Here is a 27,679-nt window from a genome sequence, read left to right as displayed (position 1 = left end):
AATCATGTGGTAAAATAATGTTTTATTATCTGTTCTGATTGGATCTACGAATGATCTTTCTGAAGTGTGCTTTGTGGCAAAACAGATTTTCCATCTACTGGGTTTTAATTTGATCAAAACAGTTGTAAAAAATTAAAACTAGTAAATACGTTTAAAAATGAGGTTAATTAGAAAATGTATATTATTATTATTACACATGCATTGGGGTATCTGGGACCCCAAACATATGAGTAAAGCAAATCAGCCAAACATGGGTAGCATTAGCAACTACAGAATAATACCACTTCTGTTCTGATATGGGGCAGTGGTGGCTCAGTTAAGGTATTTGACTTGTAATCGGAAGGTTGCTGGTTCAAGTCCCACCGCTGCCACTGTTGGGCCCCTGAGCAAGACCCTTAACCCTCAATTACTCAAGTTGTACTCAGTCATAATTGTAAGTTGCTTTGATAAAGTGTCAGCTAAATGCCATAAATGTAAAGAAAAATCTTAACATTTTCTTTGTGTCCTTATCAGTAAGAATGGGAGTGATGAAGAAACAGAGCCAACTTCCACACGCTGTCTTTCTTGATTTACTTCAGGAGTTCTTGGCTAAAGAGTCTTGCTTCTGTGACATTACACACTTTTACGATTAGTTTGATTTTCCGGGCATACAAAACTCTCCAAAACACCCATTCACAAGGTACAGAAGAGATTACTGGCCAGAAGACACAACTCAGCCACCAACACATCTTCCCCGCATGCACTTCCACATTCTGCAAGTCTCAGACAAGTTCCTTGACCTCCCACACAAAACTTTTCTTCTGTGACACATCGTAGCAAGAACTTTCAAATGTTATTGGGAGATTACTTTATTTAGTTTAAAAAAACATCCCTGTATTTACTCATTTAATTAGGATTGCCTGGTAATTTCTGCTATTTATTGGTGATTTTTGGAATTGTACACGGTAATAGCTATAATACATCAGAAGCATATCATTGGATTATTAAGATAAAGTTCAACATTGCAAGTATCATTGCAATGTAACATTGGCTATATGTTTTCTTGTATGTTCATCAATTTCATTTCAAAAATCATTTGTATTCTTTAGAATTAATATTGCAAAATACATGTAAATGAATTTCATATAAAATTCCTTCATAATGAAAAAGAATCAAAATGTACTGATGCTGGCGGGCTATACTGTTGTGGTGGTCTGTGCTGTGTCTCATGAATAACTATTACACTCCCATCTAAACAAAGAAAGATTAATGAGTGCCACATCAAGTCAGAGTAACTTAAATTTGAGTTCCATCAAACCAATGTTTTCTATTTGAATTTATCAATAATCTATTGATTGTGATTAACTGTTTATGAATGAAAATGTGTATATCTGCCTTCCCTCTTTAGTCTGAATGAAGGTCAGATGGTCACATGGGCTCATAATTGATAAGACGGGCTACAAGACAGGACTAAGATTTCGTATGCAGGTGAATTAAAAGGTGACTAAAACAACCCTTTCATTATATGTGTCTGCACTGAACGGATATCAGCATGCCTTACTTGTGTGGCTGTGGCTGACCTGGTGGGTTTTCCTGGGCTGCTGTCTGCCTTCTCCCCCCATCTCCTCACACGGTGCACCTCCGATAAGTAAAGAAAGACGTCAGTTAGGCAGTCTGTCTTCTGCCCCTCATTCTGCAGTGCCCATTCCTGCTGTATCTGTCATCTGTACTGCGGCTCAGCAGAGAGGACTGGCAGAGTACGCAGCTACCTGTGGGGTTGCTAGTGGAGACAGCTGCCTGTGGTGTGGGGGGAGACGCGGGAGGAGGGGGCTTGGGGGCTTTGCCTCTTGGTGCCTCTTGGTGCGAGAACTCTTAGAACAGCCGTGCAAGGGATGGACACAGTCACGTACATTAAGGACGGGAGTAAGACAGGACACCGGCATTGTCTCCATTCAAAGTCGCGCCGAATGAGGCACTTACCAAAAAGGATTTGTTTGGATTTGTTTGATATGGTTTGTTATTAAAAAAAACAAAAACATTTTTGGTTGTTTTTTCTGTTATAAAAAGCTATATATAAAAATCCCCCCCCCCCCCCCCAAGTATATTACATTTTGGGCAAAATGTAATGTAGCCAAACTATATCTTTACAGCTGGCATTTCCTTCTCTGGAGGATCTGGAGATGATAGAGAGACCTGAGAAAAGACGAACAGCAGGGAGAGAAGGTATTCAGATGCGAATCTTAAAACTCCCGTAAACATTTGGAAAATGCGAGACTGTGACATCCAGCTCGTCGCAGCTTTGCTCATCCAGGCCTTACGGTGAGAACGGAGTAGGCTCCGGGGTTGAGCTTCTTTTTCTTCTTTTTTTCTGCCTGCCGTCGTTTCCGCGTTTTGTGTTCCTAATGAAGCCACAAAATGACAAATGTGAAAGTTCACATGAACAAAATACCAAATGTATGTAAAATACCAAAAGAAACTGAAAACGAAAAGCATTTAAGTTCATTAGTACTTCAGTTCTTGGTTCATCCTCAGAATGTACGATCTTTGAGAGACCTTAAATGGGACCTACTATGCTAATCTTTAATGCTCATAATTTTATTTTGAGGTCTACTAGAATAGATTTACATGCTTCGGTGTTCCAGAAATACATTATTTTTTTCATTCTGCACATGACTCTCTATGTCTCTATGCATTCACTCTATGTGGGGTTTTTGTGGGAGTAAGTTATTCCCTTTGGCATTTTCTTTGGGCTTTGTAACTATGTAGACCATTTATATCCACAAAAAGCTATATTACACAATAAAGCAAATGGAAAAAACAGAAAAATATAGCAGGTCCCCTTTAACAGTGCCTGGACTAGGTCGTCATACCATCAGAATGAGGTGAACATCTTGTGGAGCCAGATATTTCTGTCCCAATCCAAGCAGTGGAACCTACGAGAACAAACTGTCTGTTATTCTTGTAGAAATCTTGGCTCATATGCACCAAAATTACACATCAGTCCAGTGCATCCAGTCCAGTCCAGAAGATTATCTGAACCCAAAAGGCACAGAAAGCATGACTTCATCCACTGCACCTTTCCTGAGTCTCCACTCACATAAATCATACCACACATCTCCCGCCTGCAGGAAAATTCCAGCGCTCACCTCAGCCTGCAGCAGTGGCATGTGCTGGGTCTCTGAACCACGGTCCGGACGGAACCGCTGCAGTGTTGTACGGCTCCTAGCATCTGTCCCGTGAGCAGAGCAGAACAGACAGAGCTGCAGCCCAAGAAACCCCAGCAGCACTCTCAGTCCCATTACAAAGCTTTCTGGATCCTGGATGCACACACCCCACTTTATATGCACTCTGCCTAACCACTCCCAGATGGAGAGTTCTAGACAGAGGAGGCACCAGCAACAACATGCTCAAGGGAAAATGCTTTCGTAAATGCATCATTGCTGAGTGGGGCTGCACCAATATGTCCCATGAGAAGGTATTGCAACAAAAATAACATTTGTCCTGGGTGATCTGTGGAGTCAAAAGGGAACAAAGTGAATTACTTTAGTTTCCCACAATGCTCTGTCAACCAGGACAGAGTCTGTCTGATGACTTTATTTCTCTGGTTAACTAAGGTTGCTTTATAAAGGAACCGATGATTCATTGAAGAATTCAACTTCCCCTTCTATGGTATGAACCCATGAATGTTTCTCATGTCTCAGTCTCACTGCTTCCTAGTAGACTCTTTTGTTAACATGAAAATCATGCAAATGTCCCACTCTTAAACTGGGGATAAAATATCTTTAGCCAATTTCAAAGGATTAATAGGATCATTTAGAACTGATCCTTTGATTTAATGCACTACTTTTTGGTCCATGGGATGGCAATGAGATGCTAATGCTCTTTTGCCCTTTTTTTGTATTTTTTAGTCTGCTTTGCAGTACTTATGCTAGTTTTCCACAGCGTCTGCATAACCACAGGGGGAGTGACTGCGCTTTAGCAGTGTGCCATTGTTCAAACAAGCTGCTCGGTGTACATGTGACCTGGATTACTGAAGAAGTCGATGCCGTCTGGATTTTTTTTTTTTTGCAGGAAAACTGATGTTGCAGTCACTGATTCTGTTTTCCCAAAACAATATATCTAACAAAGTTACAGAAGATCATAAGTTACAATGCTTGAAATGGCAGTTAGTCTTATGTGAGCTTGGCACTAACTTGGAACCATCTCCTGGTGGGCCTTGTAGCAGACGTCTAAGAACAGTGTTACTCCTCTTCCAGTTGGTCAGCGTACTGTTATAATAGAGTAAGCGGTACCTGACCGTACTATGCAGTTATTTGCTCACCTTCATCCAGTGATTATTCAAGTGCCTGTGTGAATCTCTCATTCAGTAATCTTTTCTGGATGGAATAATAAGGGAATAAACTGGCATTTTGCAGGTTTCAGTTATAATGGGATTGCATTCGGTTTTTCTCTGATCAAGCTGTGAGACCGGTACTCAATGGAGTGGCGTGGTCCTGTTCTATTATTGACTGTTCTGGACACTGGAACAGTGGGATACGCATTTCCCTCTATTACATTTTAATTATAATTGTTAGACTCACCAAAGATAGTAATTTTATGGACATTTATGAGTTTGTTTTGTCCAGTAGCCGAACCTAATTTATTTATGTTTTTTTGTCTTAGACTTCAGCATTTCAGAGATTTGATTTACTGACTAATTGAATGATTTGGTTAGACCTACTTGTCTTGGAACCGAAACAACAGAAACAGCTGAAAAATTTATTTTTTTTTTAAAACACGAGGAAGCTACAGTGTAATCTACAGTGAATCCGTTATCGCTGAGCGCTTTGCAGCGTGAAGGTGGCGCTATTTAACGATTGCGGTTGGCTGCTCTCATAGCGGCTCAGGTGCGTCTGCTGCTTGTCTGGAATGGACTTCGTGGTGTGTGCTGTTCTCCGAAACAGGCGAATATATCCTCTTCTTCTACCTGTCGACATAAAGTATTCACAACTGACGCTGTAGATTTGGATAACTTTCTAAAACTATCGAAACTTCTGTGAGCGTTTATATATTGTGCCATTTTTGTAAATTACTGGTAAAATCCAAGTAAGTACTCGGTGGACTACGACAACCCGGGTAACGCAGCGTACGATATCGGTAAGTGCTCCGCACAGCTGTTTCTGATTTCACTTGAGTTAGACTCCCGGTATAACACCAATGACCGACACTCTCCTTTCACGCTTTAGAAAGGCAGTTTTACGTTGAATAATAGAAATGGTTTCAAAGTACCGTTTCAAGATGGATTATCACGAAGGGATGCAACACCGTTTTAGCTCACCAAAGTTATTTAAAAAGCCCCCACTGTAGAGTGATGTGGTGCTTCCTGAATATATTTACAGTGTACCATGGCACGGTGTTTTGAACTACATCCCCAGGGGTTTTAATTGCGTAATATAGCTTGTTTTGGTGACCGCAGACGTCCGCATTAGAGACGTGCACTTAACCAGACTCACAGAGCCAGATTTCACGCTTCGCTTACGCGCGTCGACGACCGATAACGCACGCAATTACGCGCCAAGGCCGAGGAGCGTTTGTTTGTTCCCTCTGTGTTGGCTCAACAGATGCCTATCAAGCTTTGAGTTCTATAGCGTGACTGGCCGACAAAGTATCTGTGCACTAACACCGGCAGATTTAGCAGTGATATGTAGGAGGTTATTTTCCTTCTTCTCACTAGTGCAGATTTTAATGTTTGGTTTTAAGTCCATAAATTGTTTGCCACCGGTACATTAACGAAATCAAGAGCAAATGTTTGCGTCAATGTCCACTTTGACGGGTGCTTTAATTTTCTATGAAAGTGCCTGACTAACCGTTTGGCATCCAATCTTGCATTGTTTCTGCTGCCTCCGAAGTAGTACATATGGAAAGAAAATAAGTGAAAATAACTCGAAGTTGTATTTTCCTATCACGCAGCTGAGTGATGGGGCGTAAACTGGACCTGTCGAGTTTGACGGAGGAAGAGGCGGAGCATGTGCTACAGGTGGTGCAGAGAGACAGGCAACTGCGCAAATCAGAAGAGGACCGCCTTAGGTAAGCCCCGCCCATTACCACCCCTGTTTGCAATATGTATGTCACATGGGTAACTCTGTGTTCACCATTCATTTTAAAATGTAATGTAGCTGCTCAAAAAAAGTCATTGGTGCATATTAATGCACTCTGCTGGAATGCAATGCCAGTTTTCCTGAATGGCCTTGTAGGCTCTTACGAGGGGCATTCCAGTTTCCGCTAGGCTGAGAAAGACTTCCTGTCATGCTCTGTCATGCTTTTGTGCGCACAGCACAAAGGGCCGGATGGATCCCTTCCTTTGCTGGCTTGCTCCAGCTCACGTCCTGAGACCAAGGATATTTTCTCAACTTGGTAGGCAGCTGAGCAATTTGGAGATGATTATAATACATTCTGTTGCCATCAATCTAAGTGAGCAGTTTACATTAATTTATTTCTGCTTCAGATAATCTGAGTTTATGTAATATGTTCACTGTGGAATGTCAGTTCATGTATGTATGCATTTCTCTAAACATAAAAGTCTGGAAACGGCCTGTCTGACAATTTCATGTTAATAAAAAACACATTGTGTGTGTTTTACAAAGATGTGCCTATAGAAAGATAAGATGGAATGTTCACATGGTCAGACAGTATATTTTTCTACAACATTGAAGACCTTGAAATCTTTCCCCAGTGGTGAAATATGATGATGTGTTTTTTAATAGGTACCAGATTGTACTAAAATGTAACTGGAAAGCAAAAACGTACTGGCCAGCTTGAAAAATAAATGGAGTAAGAGGAAAAATATTTAATTCAACGCATACTTAAGCAAATAAGGCTCAGTAAGAAATTATCAAGGGCTTTCCACTTGCATTTCAGGACAATCTAGTAGAACCTATTTCAGAATAAGAACTTGTTACTTACATTTTTCTATTTCCCTGCAGGAGCTTTGGTCATTATTTTAGCACAGATGATACACTTCACTGTAGGTAGAGGAAGATAAGAAGATATAAGGCTTTTTGTCCAGGGATTAAGTGCCTGGAGACATCAAGCATACATGACTTGTTGCCTTGTCATTTCTGGTTCTCCTTTCTGTTTTTATCTCTCTAATTGTTCCACATTCTCTGCCCAAACAAACAAACAAACAAATACATTCACCCTCTCACTGCAGGCTTTCAGAGTTTTCGTACTAACATTGATGTCAGTGAAATATATGACTACACTCAAATGAGTGTTTAATGTAATTAGACACGTGATGAGAGAAATGTTGTGTCAAACCATTAGAGTTTCAATAGGGCCCAGCCCACTCATATTAATCATAATAAGCGTCTAAGAACAAACTACTTCATAAGCTCTTAACAGGGGGTTTGGGTAGGCACCTTCCTTCATCAGCGTTTCACTGAAATCCACGACACCACCAGAAGGTTCAACAGGGAGGTCTGACGTGCAAGCCCGCCTGCTCCCTTTAAACCAGCCGCACCACTTACTAAACTTCTTTAAACGTATAAACACTGGCCTCCCTCGTAATTAAGACGCTACTCAGCCTCGCTGACACCAACGACGCACGCTCCGTGCCTCCAGTTCCATCTGGGTCTACCATTCTACCATTCTTTAAAATTAACTCGTGAATAGTTTCTCAGTAGTTCTGCTACAAACATGCAAAACAAAAACACTCAATAAATAGCCCCTCCCTAGGCAGTGACATTTTTGGGAATGAGCGTTGTATTGTACTGTTACTGTGTCATTACAGATGCCCTCTCTAGGGTGTTCTTGTTTTTCCACCATGATGAGATTAGTAAGAGTTCTGGTATGTGAAATATCAACATTTATGGCAATCCTATCTGGAGCAGAATTTTCCTCTGAATATCTTGCCTTGCCTGTTATCTTTGCACATGCATATGGTTAAAGAGAAGGACCCACTTAGACAGCCGAGTTGTATGAGTTGTTCATAATAGATGTCTGTAATGAATGAATGGAGAATGGAGATCTCTCATGCTCCTTGGTGACTAGAACATTCCATGAGGTGAGCGCTCATAATGATCTCCACCATTATTCGTGATCTGACTGGTCTCTAATGGGCTGCTGTTGACTTATTAAACTCTCTGTTCTCTTTAAATACCTCCTCAGCATCCGATGCTGCACAGTATGTCTAGTGGGTAGTAGCTTGGAAATTCTGCGATTCACATTCCGTATTTCCAGAGACCTTTTGTGTTTTTCTTAGCACATTTAAAACCATCATATTACTGAGTTTAAAGACTTTTTGACTTTTGTCCAGGTTTTTATTGAAGTCAAAGCACGATAATCAGTGCAGAAGGTGAGCTGTCCCTGCACTAAGATTGTAAATCCATTGCTAGTAGCCTCGATTGGTAACCTTATCCAATGGCATATATTTATAGCTGTATCGCGTAGGCATGGTTATAACACCCATGCATTGTTGGAGACGTGTTTTTAATGTTGAACGGAAAATACAAAGACTTCCCAGAAACCCATTAACTGACTAACTGACTGCCACATAAATATCACTTCATCTCTGTGCACTTGGGATGTGATGTACTGGGCCATTTATAATGATTACAAAGGACAAACTAATTTCTAAGTTCCTCAACCCGCTTTCATTTCCATCACATCTATGGCACATTACTGCTGCTTGTTGAAGATTATACAAGAGGTCTCATTTTCTAAATACAGCTGTTTTATACCATTGTAAGAGATTTCTTTACAAACAACATTTCCAGGATTTTAAATGCACAAATGTGGCCCATTTGGATTGAGTACTGAATACAGCAGCAAACAAAATATTACTTTCATATTAAGAAGGGGTTAAAATGCATAACTGGTCCCTCTTGTTTTCTGATCCTCAAACCACTTGACTCTGGCCTTAAATAATACTGATAATTTATATTCCACAAATAATTTAATCTTTTTATTTCTCAGCTCAGTTAATCACATGGGCACGCAAAAGCCGAGACGAAGTGTCTCTGTTCAGATGCTCTTCCATGGACAAAGGCTTGACCTGCAAGCAGTCTTCCACATATTCTTCCCCCTTTTCTCCCCAGTGTGTTTTGGTTTGCATGCATCCTGCTTCTCACTTTCTCAGGAGCACGACAGAATTTCAAAGCGAAATGGAAGACAGACCGGGGTGCATGTGGGTAGGGCTGGGAGTGAGTGCTGACCCGCCAGCTCCAAACAAAAGATTATGAGCAGGCAATCAGAGAACACCGCTCCTAATCAGCAGGAGCAGGAAATATTTCCTGAGTGTTTGAGCAGTTGCTTACAGACCATTGTGAACACAGAAGCCTGCATCACATGCCTCATGCATCACATGCCTCTATTGTTTTTAGGGTTAGAGGTAACAACCATTATTTTCGTACCTTCAGACCAGAAGGTGTTCTTCTGCGGCTCTTCACTCTTGTGTGTGTGTCTTACTTGTGCACATGCTGCAAAGCTACATTTTAGCTTAATGTCCGATTTGCTGTCTAAACTGTGTGCCACTCATAGATTGCTAGGGGTCAGAGGAGTGACCCAGGGTGACCTCATTACCAGGTTTTTGCTGTCCATGGAGTCTTAACTACAGACTAGTGTTCAATGCCAGCTAATGTGACTAGAGCATCAAAACGTAATGAAGGTAAGAAAGCGAGTTTCCCCACATTGCCTGTCCAGGTCTTTATCTTGAAGTCTGCAGGCTCATTCGTTGCAGAAGATACAGGAGCCCCTCTCTCTCTCTCTCTCTGACACACACAGACAGAGAGAGAGAGTGAGTGTGTGTGTGTGTGTGTGTGTGTGTGTGTGTGGCCCAAAATGCACTGCGCTGCCATTCTCAGAATGTGTGCAAACCTCAATACACCTTGGCCTATCAGATATTTTGTGATGGCAGACCATGCCAGTAATGCAACTGTAGTTCAAGGAGTGAATGTGAAATTGTAGTATGTGAAAACAATTGGTGGTATGGAAAAACTTTGACAAAGGTCAGGCAGTAAGATAGCAATGTATAGAAAGTCTGCATGAAGACTTCACATGCATGTTTCTCCAAAACTACTGTTGTTACATAAGTATGTTTAATTCTTGGCATCTGAGAGAAGATTTATAGAATTGACCACCTTGTCTTAGTGTTATTTTCAAATGGTTTTACAGGGGCAGCGGTGGATATTGATTTGGATAGTTTTTAGTGGCAACAGTAGCTAGAGCTTTTGGATGTCTCGCAGACACACTCTACTATTTCATCGCTTGCAGTCGCGTTACAACAGTGAAGAGCGCAAGAGTTGGGGCTGCACTCTGAACACAGTGCTGGATTTAAAACTTTGTACTGAAAGCAGAGAGGGGAGTAGAATTGTGGGACAGGACAGTGGAGCAGGACAGAGAAGCAGGACACTGGGTAGCATCTGAACCGAAACAAGGGGAACTAGAGAACAGACAGAGACATGCTGATTTCATATAAACAAACGGTCAAATTATTGGGCTGCGGTTCCATTCCAACCTCTTGAAGTTCTTTGTCACCTGCTAAATTTTCATTTCTTAATCTTTCTCACTGTGTGTATCTCCGTATGGCGCTGTCTCTGCCTTTGTGTTGCGCTGCGGCAGTCTGGCATTTCCGGACTATCTTGACCAGATTTACCACCGAAATTAGCGACCTTAGTCACGTGTGTTTTCACTTTAACTAAAAGTCAAATTTCTCTTCCCAGTCTTCTTTGTGCTCAATTCTGAGCTCGTTTGCATGTAACCTTCACTATGCACCGATTACAACAATGCGCAAAGCTTTTAGCTGCAGTTACTCAGTTAAGCCTGTGTGTGTGTGGGGGGGTGGTGGGGTGGGGGGGGTTGTATTACGCAATACAGGATCCATTACAGTCAAAGTATGTAACATTAGAGTGGGCAGTATTTGATTGGTCATTATTCAAAATGGGAGCCACTTAATGTGCACTGTGACAGCAGTCAGAGCCGACCGCTAGGAGCCAGCCAGCGGTGAAGTGCGAGCTTTTTCAATCACAGTATGGAAGTGGCAAAGCTAATCTTCTAATGTAAAGGACATAGTGTTGATGCCTATATTACATTCTGTGACTTTATGTGCAATTTGTATCACATGACCTTGGTTCTCTATAGATTTCACTGAATATCTACTTGTCATACTGCTGCCTCTTCACTTAGTCATAGTCCTTTATTAAAGTTATCTTTTTATATAAAGCATGAAAACTCGTAGGTCAGCCGTATATGGTCTATGTTAGAGAGCAGGACTGCGACAACTAAACAACATATCGATTTCATATCGATATTTTTTTTTTTTAACTAGCTGGTAATGAATCATTTTTTCGATTAACGGCAATGATGACATTTTCTCTTGCTTTTTCAAGAGTCTACATTACAGGGTAGTGCATGACCCACCAAGTATGGAAATATTTGCAAGTTATTATGGAAGTATTTCACTTTTACATTATCTAAAAGATGTTTTCCTGTAAGACGTTTAAAGCCGAGCTCACCTGGTTTGGTGCCACGGCTATAAGGCGTGCGCATCCAGAAACTCGGCATGGTGAGCCGCTACCTCGGTATTAAGAAGTCCAAAATAGTGTGTCATTGTTAGATTTTTTTTAAATCTAACTTTGTTTTAGTTTAACAAACAGAATAAGCAGCGTTGGCTGGACGTGTAGGTTACACGGTTAAAGGGTTGTTGGTGCGCTAATACGCGTTTGCTTGAGCAAGAAAACGTGGGGTTTTATGTTTTGGCCACCCACCCACATGAAAAGAAAGCAGAGCTTTAGATCACTGCAAATCAAAGTTTTGGAAATTGCGCTTGATTATGGATTTTTTAAAAAAGCAAACTGTTTTCAGTATTTTAATTTGGACCGATTTCATCAGTGATGTTGTGGAAAAGGCTGGTGTCAGACGCATGGTTGCTGTTTCACGTGTGGAGAACGAGCTACACTTCGCTGATGACGCCCCAGATGTTTCACGCAGAAGCTGTTTGTGATTAGAGAAGCAGTTATTTTAATAGCAGTGCAGAGTTTTTGTGAAACCAGCTCACCGACATAGTGCACTGCTCTTTACAATTTACTTGCAGAATAGGTCGTTACGTTATTGTTTCCGTAACTTTTACGCTGAGCACAGTGCGTGTTTTGAGAGCGATGCAGATCTACTACTATGCTTTTGATACGTATTGTCTCCATATTAAGCAAATATGAAATAGAATCTAGAGTAGTTTATGATATGAAGGAGGAATAATTCTTGTACGTTTGTTTAACTGCATGCTGAGACGGCAGCCTTTTGATCACCTCCGTTTTACAACACCCTTACACACACATACTCTTTTCACCTCTCCCTCCCTTCTTTGATCTCCGCGCGTTGTCCTCCATTGCGAAGTTTCTTTGTAAAGCTGCAGTACTGTATGCAACAAGCCTATGCATAATCTAATACCCCCCACCCTGCAAACAATGCAATGCAATCGCTCGCCCACATTCTATACGTCATGCGCTGTCACGTGCCTTCCATCACTAACCATCTCACACATGTGAAATAATTATTGCAAATTTGCAGGTTTTCTTGTGTGGGGGTGGGGCTGTTGGGAACATGCACTGATGCATCATGGTTATTATGGTCAGTGTGCAGACTATTGGTGGTGGACTATTTATGGTCTTCTGGCACCAAAAGGGTGAAGCAGCAGACTCTGTGGACATGAGTGCAGAGCTGATAGTAGGCGAACTGCAGGCAGTACTCAACAGGACTGTGAATTTTACGATTTAAAGGACATGAATCGTCTTCTTGCTGTTATGCATCTGTTATGTAGTCAAATCATCACTTTTGGGTCGCAGCCGTGTAATGTAGCATTCGTTCCCATTCTTCTGTAGTACATCATAATAATTGTGTTGCTGATTTTTAATGTAGTCAGATTACCTCCCCTTCTCTCTCTCTCGCTCTGTGTGTGTGTGTGTGCAGGTGTTTACCAGACCTGATCAGCCCAGACTGGTGTGTGTAACCACTGACTGTCTGTGCCCCAGGCGTTCAGTAGGGTCCAGCAGAACACAATTTGATCTGAATTTACACTTAGCTTAGAGAGTGACACAGTCTCTCCTTCTCTCTGGCTCAGATCCCATGTCACTCTGTTTTATGATTTAGTTCCTCATGATTGATCATGATTTATTTGAGTGTTTATTAATTGAGTCATTTATTCATTCATTTCCTCGACACTTAAGCAACACTGTGTGCTTATAGTTCTTAACTAAGTGGTATTACTGGTCCTTGTTAAAAACAATATAGGCTGTTTTTGTGACAACCATAAAATAGTCAGCAAACTCGATTTCAGTGTAACATTTCTTTCTTATCTAGAAGTGCTGAAACTGCAGCTAATGTGTGTTTTTGAAGGGCCCTTTGAGTAATCTGTGCCATATTTACAGTGTGCAGGACTGCTCGATGGGAAATCCAGTTCATCATCCACTCGTTATCTTATAGTGCACATTATTCTTTGTAATCGTCAGTTTATCATCCGATGGGGTGTTGCTTGTGAATCTTTCTCAACTCCTCCCATTAGCCTACTTTCCCTGCCCCTCTGCATGTCACTGTATGTCTCTGTACTGATATTTTTCTTCTTTTATGTTTTTCCAGCATTTATTCTCACACTCCCATGTGATTTTATTTCTCCTCCTACGTTTACATGTTACTCTCCCTCTCCCTCTGTTTCTTCCTTCCCCGCTCTCCTCCTCCCCTCCTCCCCATGTGCCAGGCAGCTGAAGCAGGAGCTGGAGGAGGAGAAGACTCGTTGTGCGCTGCTCTCCCGCCAGCCAGGCTTCAACGAGCGCTGCTGCATGCTCTGTTGCTCACCCTTCTCCTTCCTGCTGGCATCGCGCCAAGCCTGCCATGGCTGCGGCTACAACGTCTGCAGACACTGCCGCCGCTACACACGCGACAGCTGGCTGTGCTCCGCCTGCCAGAGGACCAGGTGAGTGCCCGCCGCGCCCTCACCCCGACTGAGAGGGAGAGGGGCTCGGTGTCCATAGGCTTGGAGGTTCCCCTGAGGGTCAGACTCCAGGGATCGAGCCAGTGGTAACAGAATAGGCTGCTGACGTGCAAGAGTGATTCAGGGTTCAGGATATGGGTGTAATTTGTCTATTTGTGAGACCTTCATTTTTTTTTTAACTATGTTTGTCTACAGCTAATGGTCTAATGAAGGCTTTGTAATTGAGAGTTTAATTTACTTCAGACCATCAAAAACTGCATTACACTACCTGGAACCGCAGAGAGTGAAATTTGTTGTGGTATTTTGCTTTTTGCTGTGACTGAACTGATTTGATTACTGCTGGAACTGTTCTAGTTGCAGAAAGACATTTTAGACTGGGTCCTGCACTGCTTTTGCATACGCTGATAAAATCGTTGTACAATTCAGATTTAAGTAATTGTAATAGTAAATTATGCTCTGCAGCAGGTTGAGTTTCATAACAATTTTAAGCTATTCATAAATGTAGTTACTCATACAGTAGCACTCAGTACATCCATTGTGTTGAAAGCCAGTAGAGTCACCCATTCACTACCCTCAGGGGCAACGTGTTTATGGGCAGTAGTGTTATGAGGGACAGAAAATATCCATCACTGGGATTGGACTTTGATAGGTGCGAATGTCCCCATTCCTCTGAGTTACTGCAGCTGAGACTTTCCAATGTATTTGCTACATACGAGGGTAGTGAAGCTGATGTAGTGTGTAATGGCTGGCACACTACATCAGCTTCCTCAACCCACCCCAGCTGCTAGTAAAGGACACAGTAACGAGCGGGAAACGACGAGTGTGAGTGATCGGGTGTCGAGGGAGGGGGCGGTGTCCTGAGCTTCTTTATTACCCAACCCCATGTTGTGCATGGTTTCTAGTGCTGCTGCTCTTCTTGAGCCAGAGCCAAAAACCGAAGCAATCTGTGAAATGTGTCCCTAGATTTAAGATGCTTTCAGTCTTGTGTTGTAAAAGATTATTTGTTGTACAATATATTTTTTTACATTACTTTTTATTGATTGGCTATGAACGTATGGTCAATGAATGCATTTGTGTTTGTTTATTTTTATATATTTATGGTTGAGCCTATGTATGTTCATGGCTATGATTTTTGTTTAATAATTGGTAACTTTGAATTTTCTGGGTTTTTTTTCACTGGATTAAGGTATTCGATTTAGGCATTCTGAACGTGACATGTAAAAAGCCTGTGGCTCCATCTGTGTGGGCCAGTTGTGCATGCAGCTGATGACACATACCTGTGATATTCAACAAATCCGCCGAAGTATCCAAATAGCCTATCGTAAATAATCTGTAGGACTCTGTAAGATCTCTTTCTCCAGCATATACTGCAGCACATGTTTTGTAGTACTCTATAGCAGGTCCGGTCTCTGGAGAGCTTCTCTACAAGCAGGAACGTGTGGCGTTCAGGGCCATGTGGAAAAGAGCCACTTCCTCCAGGCTCACCTCTCACTGGGTTGGCAAGGATCTCCAGTACATTGCTTTCAAACACCCAGAAAACAGGGAGCAGGGGATTGGATTAGTGCTATTATACCCATGCAATTCCTTTTGATGTTTGCAGACACTAAGAGGACAAATGTTTGAGTTTTTTTGGTTTTTTTTTGCTAAATATGTCTGGGCTGTAACAGCAAACTGTGTTTTAAATACAATTTGGTAGAAGCAAGTCGATTAAAGCATAATAAACCAAGTATTATGAGTGAGGTATGTTAGCACTTTAGTGCAGGGGTTCTCAAGCTTTTCCACGTCACAGCCCTTGTGTTTATAATTGGAAAGCATAATGGCCCACAAGAAAACAAAACAGAATTTTTTTTTTGGTAAAATTCTTAGCATCAGGTGCCCGTGGCTGCGATGTCTCAAACTGATGATGTTCTATTTGCCTTGGGTTAGTTATATATTTTTATTTGTGCATTTCTATTAAGGTTTATATAATGTTTATAGTTTGAACACAATTGATCTCTTGATGTTTTCTTTCCATGGACCACAAGTTGAGAAATTATGCCTTAGACCCATGTACAAATGAATGACTTCACGGGAGGAGTTGAATGATTATCAGATCATCAGATTTTTAATGGAATAATTCATGATGAATTTTAATAGTGGGATTACATAAACATCAGTGTGTTCCAGAGGAACTTGTTCTGTTTTACGAGACATCAACTGTCGGCCATGCAGTGTTCAATGTTCATTTTTGCCACACATTTTACTTGATGTCTGTGTGTTGATCCTGCTTTTTGTGCTGCTATCTAATTTGCATGTAGACATTGTTCTTGGAGAATGTATTTATTATACACATCCACTACTGGTAAAGTTTAGTTTCTCCGTGTAACTTTGTTCAACATTATTGGGTTACTGTTAGTCATGGTTGAATGATTGAATAGTAACCTCCAAAATCAGGCTGGCCTTTGTAGAGAAAAAAAGTATTTTCCAATTTCAAGCAATGATCACCATTAACACTCATTAACATGTTTACCGTTTACTGTACAGCAAAGTTTGGCCTTAAAACTGAATCAGGTCTTAACTGAAAACCTGATCTTTATTTAGCTCATTTCACTGCAGGTCATCACTGAGCACTGTGCCTTGGTGTACGTGTGTGTGTCTGCGTCTGCAGGCTGCTAAAGACATGCTCTCTGGAGTGGTTCTACAGCAGCGTGAGGAGACGCTTTAAGAGGTTCGGCAGTGACAAGGTGCTGAAGACTCTGTACAGGAGGCTGATCACGCCATGTGACAGCCAGGGAGAATTCACAGGTACAGGAATTTGGCCATCTATCACCACAAGTGTTAGTGTTTTTCGTTATTTTGTAATGCTGTCTCATCTGCCTTTAAGCACAGGTGGTATTTTTTATTGTCCATTTGGTATTTATTTACCAGTATACTTCTGGTAACCATCAGGTATTTTTGCATTCAATTTTTAGACTTTTACTTTGAAGTTGGTTTGGTATTACAGTTCATATCAGTAATGGATCTAGGTCAGTGGCCAGGTATCTGAAAGTGCCATCTCAAAGGGACAGGAACCAGCTTATATAACATATCACATCCACCAGATTATGAAGCCATAGACATGCCATCAGAACACTTAGAAGTGAACATGGAGAGCATTGTGTGTGTGTGTGTGTGTGTGTGTGTGTGTGTGTGTGTGTGTGTGTGTGAGCAAGAAATATTCATATTTGCAGGGGAAAGGTCAAAGTAGAGTGCTTTTGTTTTTTGGTTTGCTTGCTTGTTTGTTTCTTTTATCGGTTTCATGACTCTTTCCTCAGTGCTTACTCTTAAATCCAAAATAAATTTATAGGTTGCCATGGACACAAATACATAAACCATGAAAACAAATGTAACGAAATGTACAAAACAATGAGAGCACCATTTGAGGGATATTTTTAAAAGAAACCAATTATACTGTTTTGTACATACTTGGTTCCTTATAAAGCAGTTACTTAACACACATATCTATGTCTTCACTTATAACAACATGGGATAAAAGCTTCTTCGTATATGGTCGATGTTGCAGCCTGTTTTGCGGTTTGAGATGTTGGGTGAAAGCATGAGGGGTTTATTCCCCACATGATACTTAAAGCTTATTTGTGGACATTCCAGGAATCAGTAAGTACCGACTTGTGACAGGATCCCAGCTGGCTGTTCTAAACCAAGCCCCAGGGGTCTATAGCTCCATACTTCTCAGGATTACCCCTCCCCAGTGGGGCTGGATTTAGCGCTTTTGTAGCTCTGGGCTCTGAAAAATTTGGGTTCTCTTAAATAAAGATTTTATATACACAGTATAAAAACAATGACAGCATAATGACTAGGGCAGATAGAGGCAATAAATTACTACACATGCAGTAATTCTGATGCCGCAAGAAAACAAACAAAATAGGCATGCAATCCGAAAGGGACTATAGTTTAAGCAAATGATATCTCTAAAAATAATTGCTTTACCACTTCGGAAATACGTGGTTAATTAGGAGTTCTCTCAGTAGTTGTATATCATCTCATTTGTTCAAGCTTGTTTCTCTTGCGGCACTTTTCATTGCCGGACTCTGCTCAAATTTCCTAGGAGCTATTATTTAATACATTTTACTACCTTAACTCATGAAATGCTAAACAAAAAACAGAACATCATTGTAAATTAACTTGACCTAGTGGGAATATGGATGAAGTAAATGCCTAAAAAGTGCTGATTAGAAACTTGTTTGTTTCTAAAAAAATTTTTTTTAAAGCTATTAATGCACGGCCTGCTGCCCTCATGATGCCCTAGTCCATAGCCTATACAGTTAATCCGGTCCCACTCCCAGCATGCACATAAACTGTAAGCGCAGTGTCCTGCACAACCTCGTTAGGAGTGGTGAGGCCCTTCCCCTACGGATGAGGGACTGTGGTTTGGCATGACGGTCACCTCAGCACACCTCAGTGACCTGAGAACATCAGTGGTAAACACCTCCCTGTTGGGACCAAGTTAAAAGGGCATCAAGGACCCAAAGAGTCTTCTACACAATACCAAGCAGCCAAACATTATACACAGAGAAAGAGAATATGGGAGAAAGAATATGGGAGATTAAGGGCATTAATACAGCAAAGACAAAGAAAAATGTGCCCAGTGTAATTTTATTGTAACGTTCCGTTTTTAAGATTTACTATGATTTTATGCCCTGATGTTTGGGTGTGTGGGCACATGTATATCTGGAGGAACATGTGATGTTTGAATGGGCACGTGTGTATCTGGAGGAACATGTGATGCTTGAATGGGCACGTGTGTATCTGGAGGAACATGTGATGCTTGAATGGGCACGTGTGTATCTGGAGGAACATGTGATGCTTGAATGGGCACGTGTGTATCTGGAGGAACATGTGATGCTTGAATGGGCACGTGTGTATCTGGAGGAACATGTGATGCTTGAATGGGCACGTGTGTATCTGGAGGAACATGTGATGCTTGAATGGGCACGTGTGTATCTGGAGGAACATGTGATGCTTGAATGGGCACGTGTGTATCTGGAGGAACATGTGATGCTTGAATGGGCACGTGTGTATCTGGAGGAACATGTGATGCTTGAATGGGCACGTGTGTATCTGGAGGAACATGTGATGCTTGAATGGGCACGTGTGTATCTGGAGGAACATGTGATGCTTGAATGGGCACGTGTGTATCTGGAGGAACATGTGATGCTTGAATGGGCACGTGTGTATCTGGAGGAACATGTGATGCTTGAATGGGCACGTGTGTATCTGGAGGAACATGTGATGCTTGAATGGGCACGTGTGTATCTGGAGGAACATGTGATGCTTGAATGGGCACGTGTGTATCTGGAGGAACATGTGATGCTTGAATGGGCACGTGTGTATCTGGAGGAACGTGATGCTTGAATGGGCACGTGTGTATCTAGAGAAGCAAGACTGGAAAGGGCAAGTCTTTTTCAAAGTGCAACAGGTAATGGCGTCAGAGGTCATCTGCGGTTCAGCAGATCTGAACAGGTGGTGGCATCAGAGGTCAAAGATCATCTGAGTTGCAGCAGGTCGGTGGAGGTGACACCTCAAGCAGGCCTTGCATGGGAGCCAGAGCCATGCCGATTTGTACCAGGCAGTATCCTTCAGACCTCACATGCCTCTGAAAGAGCATCTCGTGCTTCCATCAAACCATGTGTCTTCACACACCTTATTGTTAAAACTGTTCTTAAAATTTGAGTTATAAAAAAGAACCACATTCAACATTTTACTGGCAAGTCTAATGCAAACCCAGTTTTTTTCTGTCGGATAAATTCAGTGTTGCAATGAGGCAGTGTGGCCAGTATGGCTGAGTGTGACTGTCATCTCCAATGTTAGAAGTATATTCATCAAGCTACATGCACACAGATTAAGGTAGAACACGAACAAAACACAGTTATATAATTATGACTATCAGAAACTATGATGTGCTCTTTTATCTGGTCTGGGGAAAATGGCAAATAATTGACAATGGTAATTGTCAATAATTGAATGGAAAACAGTAATGCAGTTACGCAACTGTCTGTGTGGGTGTTCGTGAGTGTGTGTGTATATATGTTTATGTGTGTATAGTATGTTGTACTATATTGTCTGATCCTCATAATAAAAAAGAATGATGATGTTGATGTAGGAAAAATGCTTCTTTTTATTAACAATTTGAGTACCTATTACTTAAAGGACCAAACATATAATGAGGTTATAAAAACTGGGGTTTTAACATTTAGGTTGTAGATATGCGCATAGTTGCCTTATGACTTGGACTCAAGCAGACAGACTAGGTTAGCAGATATCTACGTATTCTGTATGTTGAGCACTTAGTTGATGTGAAGCGTACAAAGATTCATGTGTGGTGTGTGTATGGGTGATTTTTAAATTGATCACAACCTCTGCTCCCCTTATGTAGCGCACATAAAGTTCAGATGTGTGATATTTTTGTTTTTAACAGAGGGAAGTACATATGAAAGTGCTGGCAATGAAAGCAGCGTTTATGAGAGTGACTCGACGTTCTACAGACATAGCAATGGTTAGTGACACAACAAATGTCTTCACATTCCATGGAATCATTCATCCGCATCACACGGCGGATCAAAGCTGCTCCATGAGCCTGCAGTGCGATCTGTTCGACCAATCAGTCGACAGTGTGGATCTCCGCCGTTTCGTTCCAGAGCACAGCATGGCAGAGACCACATGTGTGGCACAACGAGTGGCCGAAGAGGCCGTAGATGAGGCCGTTGCCAAGAGCAAGAGACAGACTCACAACGAAGTATGTACTGTACAATGTGCAGAGATGTATTTGTGTCTTTATTTGTTGAGGAAGCAAAGTGAGTTGTATTATTTGCATTTGAATCAAGTAGGTGGAAGTAGGTGTAACAATTAGGTGTCATAGCCCAGGCTTCATAAATAGGAACGTGGAGGAGTGGGACATTTTGTCAAAATGATATATTATGTGCAATATTATATACATTACGTTCATAGAAATAGACCTCTTGCTATTTACAAGAAACAAAGTATTTCTGCCCACCTCTGTGCTGCTTGTGTTTTTTGGGATAGGTATTGTTAAATTAGACCTACAAATCTGTTATGCATGGCTGAGTGAATGACAAATCATAAGAACATTATCTAGAGTATCAAAATACATAGGTCTACCATATGAAGAATAATTAAGCTCAGGTTATTTATAACCTTAAATAGCTATAAAAGAAAAAGGCTTGAGAGTAACATCCTTACAAGCTAACGACATTATACAGTGTTTCCATTCCAAATTCGGTTTTTAAATGTTTTGGTGGCCTACTATTATTGATACCGTCACCTACATAAGATGTTTCTTGATCAGTGGCGGCATTGTCTGAAACGTTAGCTAACCTGCTAATATGAAGAAATAGCCCAGTGTTCATCATGGCCTGAGTACTCAGATTTAGCATTTTCTAAACTGCACTTGTCAAATTTTGTTTTTAACTCTAAACAATGACCGAGGTCTGCACTGTGACTAACTATGGACATGGTAACAATCCTTTTCTATTTTTAATTAACTTCTAAATTTAGGATATTAGTGTTATCGTGAGTGTTCTTCAATAAACTGAGATAACCAGTAGACAAGCTAACAATGCAGATAACAATATATCTTGCTGTCTGCAAAATAATCGGAAATAAATATTCATAACCCACTTTCTGTGCTTCGCCGAATACTTTATTGGAATTGGGCTCTACCCCTACTGTACATGTGGAATGATGAAAATATGTATTATGTTAAACTTATTCATTTTAATCAAGACACTATATTGAAATAGACCACATTCAGACCACACATTTGGGAAGTCTAAACTTAAAGTTAAAAATTATTTTTGCCTTACCCAAGCAAGTTCCTTTTATTCTGGAGCAGTATTACCACAGTCCATTTTAATAGTATAGCAACCGTTTATTTATGCAAACAGTGGATGTGGAAACGAGAGAAATACTAAGTAACAGCGTTAGTAGTTAAGTAAAATGAATTAAACACTTTTTGAACAAAAAGACATTCCATATGTATTTGTTAACTGAAACGAACTTCCGGCTTACATGAAATTATGATGGCTGCTTACCCAGCATGCCAGAGTTGTGCTGGGACTTCCACCAACCTGGGAAGCAGATGGAAATAGCTGCACTTGCTGTTAACACAGCACTCTCCGGTTTCCTTCCAAAGCAAAAGCTGAAGGAGGCTCAGTACATGCAGGACAACAGAGGGGAGCTGATAGAAGGGCTGACCACCGTCATCATGCAGAAAGTGAGTAATGGCGTGATTCCTACATCTACCGCAAGCTCTCAAATCGCCATGTCTAGTTATCTGGACGCTCGAGACACCTTTGTCCATCTTATGGTTTCAAGAGCCATTTAGGCATTCTTTGGTCAATCATTCTCAGTCGTCTTTCCCTCCAGATTATCCGCAGGAGGAGGGAGACGCCAGAGACACAACCAGAGCCAGCTGATGGGAACAGCCAGGCGAGCTTCCCTTCTTCCCCTGGGGGTCCAGAAGCCATCCAGAAGGTCCAGAGCAGTACGTTAGAGTTTCGTCGCCGCTTGTTCTTTTCCTACATGTGCTCTCCTCTCTTCTCAGAGGCAACGGTCAGCCGTCGCTCTCCACACTGGGGATGAACCAGACCGGGAAGGCCGAGTGGAGAAGGGACACACATTCCCTCCGGAATGCACCCAAGGGCTGAAGAAGGAAGGGGCTGCTGGGTCAACCCTTCCCAGCTGGAAGAGTGTGGACCGGCTGGATGCTTCCAGTAAGAGATCTATTATGCGCTGGCTGGCTTGTGTGACTACTCACCCCAGCCTACCCTTTGTATATGCTGACATATAGAAAGAGATGACCTTAGAAAGTGTTTTAAAAGTTGTAATTTGATTAAGTTTTAAAAGGTCATTGTGCTGAACTTGTGAGTGTTCGTGTGTGTGTGTGTGTGTGTGTGTGTGTGTGTGTGTGTGTGTGTGTGCCCACATGTCTCAAGGTGCATCAATGTTGCAGAGTCCAGACGGTAATTGGATCGCCATGCAGAGCACCCAGCTGTCTCGGCCCAGCCTTCTGACCAAGCGCAAAAGCCTGGTGTTCACTGCCTTGGAGAAGGAGTCCGGTGCAGTCTCTGCCTACGACGGTCTCTGCTCCGACACAGAACCAGACACCGCCGGAGCCTGGGGTGCCGCCCTGCTCGAGTTTCGCCACAAAATGTCTTCCAACAACACATCAAACGACCTTCTGTCCACTAGTCCGCAATCCCCCGCGCAAACCACCGCTGAGAACACCCAGAGCGACTCAGGTCAGAATACACCTGTGCTCCAGCCTCACAAAGGCCAGTTCCCTGTCCTGAAGAGGAAGGTATCCCGGGAGCACAGGCGCCCCAGTCTCCTGGACATTACGTTTTACCCTGACAGCACAGAAAGCAGCGAGGAGGGCTCTGAGAACAACAGAGCCAAGAGGACCCGGAGGAAGAGGAAAAGCAAGCAAGAGCGTGCAGACCAGGAAGGCTTCATGAGCCTTACATCATCTGAACCAGTGAGAAAAACCTTATACTGGACTTTTGGATGTGATGGATCCACTCATTAAGTACAATATTCTTGGTATTAAGTATTATCTGTTGCTCTAAAGAATAATAAATAATAAAAGAATAAAAAATCAATGTAATACAAATATAAAGAAATATTTATATCATGTTTTTTGCTATTGATCCTGAGTCATAGGATTACATTTCCTAAGTCGATATTGCCTGGTCCAAGTAACCTAATTTTCTTCTTTAGGACTATAGCATGATGCTTCTGGAAGTTTTAACGAAGCATCAGATCAAGAAACAGTCTTCTACAGAGGTCATGAATGATAAGCCTGTGGCTGACACCTCAGACACCGCCACCCAAGATACTGGGAGCTCCGGTGCTGTGACCCCTGGTGCACCTGAGGTGGAAGATCCTGGCATTGTGCATCATCTTCTGACTGGCTCCTTAGATCACCAGCTGACATCTACACTTGTGCAGCTGACCGATCCGTCCAGTGAAAAGAAGGATGACACTGATAAAGAAGTAGAGATGGTAGGAAAGAGAAATGCAAATATAGAGCAGGAAGCAGTGGAGGGAACAGAAGAAGTGTCGTGGGGTGTGGAGGCAGAAGAAATGGAACGTGGGGAAGAGCGACAAGCAGGCAAGAAACCTCTGGTGGTGGTAACGCAGGACGAGGAATGTCCAGTCTGCTCACGCCAAGTGGGAGAAGAAAACATAGTTATATCATCTATAAATGTCCACAAGAAGACGCATAGAATAGACAGAGAGTCTGGGAATTCAGGAAAGCTGACCAAAAAGGTGTCTGCTAACCTTCACGATAAGTTTATAACAGAGAAACAAAGTGAAAATTATATGGAGAAACCGGCAGGAATTCCACAGGAGACGTGCTTAGGTCAGGAGAGTGAAACGGCAGGAGAGGCCAAGGAGCATGAGGAGAGCGAAGCTGACAGCATCAGGTCAGAGGTACGGACGGGACCTCCTTCAGTCCTGCTCAGTTGGAGGAGCAAGAGAACCAGTGAGGAGGAGCAGGCTGAGAATACAGAAGCAGGCAGGTCAGGCAGGGGACAAACAGGCAGCACTGACCATGAGCAGGTTAAGGACCAAACCGGCACTGGGGTGGAGACACTGCAAGAGCAGGAAAGCCAGAGCGCTTCACAGCTGAAGAAACAAGAGGCAGCTGGGGAGGTGGGAGCCGAGAAGAACCGAGAGGCCGAGAGCCGTAGGAGCCGAGAGGCCGAGAGCCGTAGGAGCCGAGAGGCCGAGAGCCGTAGGAGCCGGACTTTAGATAATGTGGAAAGGGAGATCGAAGTAGACTTGTGTGACACAGCATCAGATGTCACTGCTGAACAGAGGGAGGAAGACAATGAAATTGGAAGAGAACAGAAAGAAGAGATGGAGGACGATGTCGAGAGAAGACAAGACAAAGAGAGAGTCACGGAAAATGAGCGCGAATACACGCGGGTTCAAACAACAGAAGAAAAGAGTTGCATCATGAAATCAGAAGAGAGCGGGGACCATACATTCAAGGAATGTCCAGACAGCGCTCTCCCTGGTCAGGAAGAGCTTCTTACACCGGAGGAAATATACAGGGTAAGAGTGCTGCCTAGTGCTGACTGCAGTTAACAAACATTAATTAATACTCTGCTGCAGCAGGTGATTCTTGCCTGGACACATCAGTGGATGCTTCTACGTTATTTGATTCCATTTTATTATAGATTATTATAGTTGAATCATTATCCGAATAGTATTATTTTGCTTCTTCTTCTGGTCTCCTCTTCCTTTATGTTCTTTGTAAACACTTGTGTAACACATCTGGTTTGCTTTCTGCACTGAGAAAGCTTGTATGCTCCACTATGTTTATTTAACAAGACAATACCTATTATCAAAGCCTTATCAATGTTTTTTGTGTGTGTGCATATATGTGTGCTTATGTGTTTTTGTGTGTTCGTGTGTGTGTGTGTGTGTGTGTGTGTGCTTATGTACGTGTGTGTTTTTGTGTGCACGTTTGCTTGCGTGTGCTCACCTGTGTGAGTGCGTGTTTATGTTCACGTGAGTGTGTGTGCGTTTACTTGTATGCGCGTGTGTGTGTGTGTGTGTGTGTGTGTGTGTGTGTGTGTTCATGCTTCTCTGCATGAATGTGTCTGTAGAAATATTCCGCCGCATCACTGCGCAGTATTACCACTGAGGTGCTGAAGGTTCTGAACGCCACTGAAGACCTGATCCAGGGCACCATGGGCGACAAGCTCAACCAATCAGAGTCCCAGGATTTGCCTCCCCTCCCACCTGCACAGAGCAAGAAGCTGGATGAGCAGCTCAGCCACTTAGAGGAGAATGTAGGAATCCATCATGCACCACCTCATTGGCTAGTCCAGCTCCACCGTTTTTGCCTTGTTCCAAGGTCATTTGCTTCTCGGCAGGTGTACGTGGCGGCCAGCACGGCATTCGGATTGGAAGCAGAGCTTGAAGACTTGGCGGAATGTGCACGCAGCGTCTGGAGCGCCACCACCGAGGGCGAGCTCACCCACCTGGAGGAGCAGGTGGCCTCGGCCGCGGCCCAGGTGCAGCAGTCAGAGCTCCAGGTGTGTGCTGCCTGGGCACACGCTGAACTTTAATACGGAAACTCGCTTTCATCCCTCACTGCTTTGCACATAGCTGCGCCTTTTCCGTGTTATAAGCTTTGTGAGAAATGATAAGAAATGAGAAATTGCTACTGCCGCACAGAGGCAATGTGAACGTGAAGGTGGAGCAGGGAAAAATCATGTCGTTCCATCTCTGACTTTGTTGTTCTTTCAGGTGACAGACATTGCAGCAAGAATTGCAGCCTTAAAAAATGCAGGCCTCAACGTAGCACCGCAGACACGCGTAACCAAGGTCAGAACAAAACCCAGCCTACCGCACCAGCGTCGCAAGTGTTTGATATCTTTCTGCTGACACACACATGCGCGCACACACATAAATATATGCACACACTGAAGTAAATATCTCACCTTTTATTGCAGCTACAAACCATAGACGCATGTCGGCAGCACCGGCGACGTCTACCAGCACCTCCCGTGCAAGGTAAGAGCTGAGTGAAAGCGGCAGGCTACTTCAGACAATCACATGCATATTTGAGTCAAAGCACTCAGTGAGTCAAAGTACTATCAAGTGCATTCCTCTACCCCAGATAAATTCTTAAATAAACCTCTGTTGTCTAGTTATTCCTTTTTGTTATAATTATTAGATATTTATATTATACATGGTTCATGGCTCTCCCTTTAGGAGGTTAGATGGCTGCTGTCAGATGTTGTTGTGGCTGTTTGTTTGTTTGTTTGTTTGAAGTCAAAGCTTTTACATCTATTTGCAGAAAAAAAGGCCTAACAGAGCTCAGGATGCTTCACTGCGCAGCTAAACCAGTTCTCTGCCTCTGTTTTCCTGTGCCTTTGCACCATGACCGGTTGCTCTGAGTAGCCGTGCACTGCCAGTGTTGGCCAAACGCCACCTGAGTCAAAGCGCTCGGACACTGTTTGCCTCAACACAACAACCAGGACCCGATGAGCAAGAATCTGTGTTAAAGCGATCCTCCACAGCATTGTAAGGAAACAGTCCACAGCTGATAAGTATTAAGAATTATGATACAAAAATAATCGACAATATTAAGGGCAAAATGGCAAATCTTTTCAAAGCCATCGGATTGTTTACACACCTAAATAAGAGATTATATTTTGCTGTCAGTCCTGAGTTGTGTAGATTGGAAAAGATTATACAGATCACAAAGAATTTTGGATCAGGTTGATTTGACCTACAACTCCAAACAGTTGTTATAAAAGTTATTTTAAAAAACACGTCATTCCGACAGAGAAAAGACCGGGTCTAAAAAGCTATTTCATACATTTAAAAATGATTTTACAGTCAACGCACAGCCTTGCCTCTTTGAATTGTTGTTTTTTTAATATCATAAATGGTCAGAAGAAACAATGCCACCAACTGAGACATGTCTGCCACTTTACCTGCCAACTAATTTCTGATAAAGCCCCTGAGAACTGTTTATATCTCAACATTTACAGAGAGAACACAGGAATTACAGTTTGCTGATTTGTTGTTTGACACTACTGTGTAAAGATTCTAATTTACTGTACAAATGTAAAATTGCTTTTGTAAATGAATAAACAAAAATAATTGAATTCAACATATTAATCACATCCCGTTTAATTGTCATTACGCAGGTCATGGAAC

The 27,679-nt window shown here is 42.3% G+C and overlaps 1 protein-coding gene across 2 annotated transcripts; it reads left to right on the top strand.

Moving 5' to 3' along the window:
* Positions 1-4,793: 4,793 nt before the first annotated feature.
* si:ch211-106h4.9 (rab effector MyRIP) lies at positions 4,794-27,632 on the top strand. Of its 2 annotated transcripts, none has more exons than XM_027028021.2 (16): positions 4,794-5,115; positions 5,929-6,045; positions 13,703-13,918; positions 16,584-16,720; positions 20,391-20,468; positions 20,611-20,708; positions 22,125-22,205; positions 22,358-22,465; positions 22,536-22,704; positions 22,927-23,468; positions 23,711-25,054; positions 25,612-25,797; positions 25,882-26,022; positions 26,258-26,335; positions 26,464-26,524; positions 26,811-27,632. In XM_027028021.2, the coding sequence occupies exons 2-16, from the start codon at positions 5,936-5,938 to the stop codon at positions 26,822-26,824; spliced, it is 3,363 nt and encodes a 1,120-aa protein (XP_026883822.2). In that variant the 5' UTR covers positions 4,794-5,115; positions 5,929-5,935; the 3' UTR covers positions 26,825-27,632. The 2 variants fall into 2 exon arrangements, with proteins under 2 accessions (XP_026883822.2, XP_026883821.2); XM_027028020.2 differs by having other exon boundaries at positions 25,882-26,043.
* Positions 27,633-27,679: the final 47 nt, after the last annotated feature.

Source organism: Electrophorus electricus, chromosome 18 (assembly GCF_013358815.1).
Source record: "Electrophorus electricus isolate fEleEle1 chromosome 18, fEleEle1.pri, whole genome shotgun sequence".
NCBI classification, from domain to species: Eukaryota; Metazoa; Chordata; class Actinopteri; order Gymnotiformes; family Gymnotidae; genus Electrophorus; species Electrophorus electricus.
This window is presented reverse-complemented; position numbering and strand designations above follow the sequence as displayed.

What these genes read in the sequence shown, in the direction of transcription:
- si:ch211-106h4.9 (XM_027028020.2), top strand. Translation starts at nt 5,936, where the DNA reads ATGGGGCGTAAACTGGACCTGTCGAGTTTGACGGAGGAAGAGGCGGAG. An exon ending in GTTCTACAGACATAGCAATG is followed by an intron (nt 20,469 to 20,610) that starts GTTAGTGACACA and finishes GTTTCGTTCCAG; the next exon opens with AGCACAGCATGGCAGAGACC. An exon ending in CGCAGACACGCGTAACCAAG is followed by an intron (nt 26,336 to 26,463) that starts GTCAGAACAAAA and finishes CTTTTATTGCAG; the next exon opens with CTACAAACCATAGACGCATG.